Raw genomic sequence first — 3,597 nt, 5'->3', positions numbered from 1 at the left:
AAGGGCGTTTTAGCGCCGGGGCGTTAAAGCGCCGGGGCGTTGGTCGCCGGAAAAAGTGTTTCGTCTACCTTCAGTCCGGCGTGAGAGAGAGCTAGTCTAGGGCGGCAACAACAATTAACAGGACAAACCAATCCACCATAAGATCAGACAAGCCGTTTCATCGGCATAATGATTTATAGCACTATGCAGATGCGATGTGAAATCAGGAGCAGAGAACAAGCAGGTACTCCCGTGGCGAAAAGCAACAACCAGGAACTGGATCAGATAATCAATCCTTGCATACAACTAAGAAATCATGTTGAGTTTCTCAATCGTTCACACTTTGCGGTCGAGGAACTTGAGGAGATCGAGCGGCATGGCGTGGTAGCGGTCGTAGACGGGGCCGACGACGGCCTTGACCGTCCCCTCGACGTGGTCGACGCCGGGGTGGAGCGGGCCGGCGCCCTGCTTGGCGTAGGCGTAGGCCGTGGCCGCCAGCACGACCGCCTGCGCCGCCGCCTGCTGCACGAACTCGAGGTACCTCAGCCTGGCCGCCTCCTCCTCGGGCGTCCTCTCCACCGTCACCTCCTCCTGCGCGCGCGCCAACAAACCACAGATCAGCCCCAAAACACAAGGAAATTAATAAAAACCAAAAACAAATCTCGGGACGAGATCCCTTACCGCCGCGGGCTGGGTGCTGATCGGAGCGGCGTCGCTGTTGCCGGACTGCGCCATCACTACCGGGATGCGGAGCGAGGTGGGAGGGAGGGAGTTCCTACCAGATCTGGCCACGACATGAGTAGCTCGAGTCGATCTAGGAGGAAAGGGGAGGGGCTATCGGCGATGAGGTTGGAGGTCGCCGGTGCGACTGGAGAAGAGGACGGCGGCGGATTGGGTCTGGCGTTAGGGAGAGAGGCGGATAGGGAGACGACCGACCGCGGCCTCCATCGTCGCCGTGGACGCAGCCACCCGCGAGGGTGGCCGACAGGTGACGCGGTGGGCGCCGCTGCGGGACGGGGAGGAGGTGGCGGCGGTGAGGAGCCGAGGAAGGAGGAGTACGGGTGCGGGTTAGGGTTTGGGAGGGATGGGATCGGGGGTGGGTGGGAGACGAGAGGAGGGATGGATCGGGGTGGGTGGGTCTGTGGGGTTTCCCCTTTTCATTTTCTCTTTTCTTTTTTGTTCTCTATAGATAAATGGATGGATGGATGTGGGATGATGGATGGATGGATGGGCGCCATGTCATCAATCCGTGTCAAACCAACTCCACCAATGGGAATAGAGTATATGTGATTTGTGTATTTTCTTTTGTTTTTCTTCTGCTTTTACACATGAAAAAAATAAAAAAATGGTCTCACATTGTGCACAAGTTTGTATCTTGAATGACAAACAATGTTGACTAAGGAATTTTTCATTTTCTTTGCACAAAAAATTTGTTTTCCATTTTTTGAGTGTCCAAAATGAGTTTTTTTGTGAATGACGTACCAAAAATTTGTTGCAAAATTGGACCAAATTATTTTTATAAAATATTAGTCCATATTCAATGCATAATTTACCAAATGGTTGGGTGCCAAAAGGTTTCAATCCACCTCTCGTGAAAAAGACAAAACTAGGCTGATTCAGTTAGAAACGGGTCAAATTTCAACTAGAGGTGCCTCATAGTCTGCTCATGATTTTTTACAAAAATCATTTTTAGGTAAATAAGTATCTATTTAGTCAGAGATCCAACAAAATTTTGGCAAGATTGAACGCCTAGCTATGAACGGTCATGCCCGCCGTTTCGACCGCATTTTGAAACGGGCATAACAAATTCAAAAAAAATCAAAAAAATGCAAAACATTCGCGTTGTGTCATCATATGTGACCAAGTTACCAGAAAAAATAATAAACTTGTAATACGGTAATTATTTTAAAAAATTGTTCTCAGAAATGAGCTACCATGCGTGAAGATTAATGGCTTTCAAGCCAAATGATCACTCTTATGGCCATATTCATGGCATAGTTTGTTCAAATGATGTCATATTGTGCACAAGGGTGCATCTTGGAATTCCAAACAATGTTGCCTAAGGAAGTTTTCATTTTCTTTGCACGGAAAATCCATTTTTCATTTTCCGAGTGCCCAAAAGGAGGTTTTTTTGTGAAGGACCTACCAACTAATTGTTGCAAAAATGGACCAAATCATTTTTCTAAAATACTAGGACATATTTAATGCACAATTGACAAAATGGTTGGGGTGTAAAATGTTTTGAGCCACCTCTCGTGAAAGAGGCAAATTTCCGCCGATTCAGTTGGAAGCGGGTCAAATTTGAACTGCAGCTGCCTCATAGTTTGCTATTTATTTTTTACAAAAATCATTTCCAGGTGCATAAGTATCTATTTAATCAGAGAAACACCAAAAAAATTCCAAGATTCAACCACTAGCTAGGAACGGTCATTCCCGCTGTTTTGACCGCATTTTGAAACGGGTATAAAAAATTTAAAAAATATCAAAAAATTGGGAAACCTTCGCATTGTGTCATCATATGTGGTCAAGTTCCTAGAAAAAATAACAAACTTGTAATACGGCAAGTACTTTAAAAAAGTGTTCTCAGAAACGAGCTATCACGTATGGAGATCAATGGCTTTCAAGCCAAATGATCAATCTTATGGCCACATTCGTGGCATAGTTTGTTCAAATGATCTCATATTGTGCACAAGGGTGCATATTGGAATGACAAACAATGTTGCCTAAGGAAGTTTTCATTTTCTTTGGACGAAAAAACCATTTTTCATTTTCCGAGTGCCCGAAAGGAGGTTTTTTTGTGAAGGACCTACCAAATAATTGTTGCAAAATTGGACCAAATCATTTTAATAAAATACTAGGCCATATTCAATGCAAAATTTACCAAATGGTTGGGTGTAAAAAGTTTTGATCCACCTCTCGTGAAAAAGACAAATTTCCCTCTATTTAGATGGAAGCGGTCAAATTTGAACTGTAGTTGCCTCGTAGTTTGCTCTTTATTTTTTCCAAAAATCATTTCTAGGTACATAAATATCTATTTAATCATAAAAACATCAAAAAAAATCCAAGATTCAACCACTAGCTAGGAACGGTCATTCCCGCCGTTTTGACCGCATTTTGAAACGGGCATAAAAAATTTCAAAAAAATCAAATAATTGGGAAACCTTCGCATTGTTTCATTATATGTGTACAAGTTCCCAGGAAAAATAACAAACTTGTAATACGGTAATTGTTTTAAAAAAGTGTTCTCAGAAATGAGCTATGAAGTGTGAAGATTCATGGCTTTCAAGCCAAATGATCAATCTTATGGCCACATTCATGGCATAGTTTATTCAAATGATCTCATATTATGCACAATGGTGCATATTGGAATGGAAAACAATGCTGCATAAGGAAGTTTTCATTTTCGTTGGACGAAAAAACCATTTTCCATTTTTCGAGTGCCCGAAAGGAGGGTTTTTTGTGAAGGAACTACCAAATAATTGTTGCAAAATTCGACCAAATCATTTTTATAAAATACTAGGACATATTTAATGCACAATTGACAAAATGGTTGGGTGTAAAAAATTTTGATCCACCTCTCGTGAAAAAGACAAATTTCCGCCGATTCAGTTGAAAGCG

The 3,597-nt window shown here is 42.9% G+C and overlaps 1 protein-coding gene across 1 annotated transcript; it reads right to left on the bottom strand.

Annotated features, from left to right (window-relative positions):
• Window positions 1-256: 256 nt before the first annotated feature.
• Window positions 257-808, bottom strand: LOC123156165 (REF/SRPP-like protein OsI_017815). The gene is made up of 2 exons (XM_044574331.1): window positions 661-808; window positions 257-570 (listed from the first exon to the last, which is right to left on the bottom strand). Exons 1-2 carry the CDS (start codon window positions 712-714, stop codon window positions 316-318), a joined length of 309 nt encoding a protein of 102 aa, XP_044430266.1. The 5' UTR covers window positions 715-808; the 3' UTR covers window positions 257-315.
• Window positions 809-3,597: the final 2,789 nt, after the last annotated feature.

Source organism: Triticum aestivum, chromosome 7B (assembly GCF_018294505.1).
Source record: "Triticum aestivum cultivar Chinese Spring chromosome 7B, IWGSC CS RefSeq v2.1, whole genome shotgun sequence".
Taxonomy (NCBI): domain Eukaryota; kingdom Viridiplantae; phylum Streptophyta; class Magnoliopsida; order Poales; family Poaceae; genus Triticum; species Triticum aestivum.
This window is presented reverse-complemented; position numbering and strand designations above follow the sequence as displayed.

Bases quoted from the DNA above. Each gene is read 5' to 3' on its own strand.
- LOC123156165 (XM_044574331.1), bottom strand. From the start codon at position 714: ATGGCGCAGTCCGGCAACAGCGACGCCGCTCCGATCAGCACCCAGCCC. The intron at 571-660 runs GTAAGGGATCTC...GCGCGCGCGCAG, and splicing joins TCAGCACCCAGCCCGCGGCG to GAGGAGGTGACGGTGGAGAG.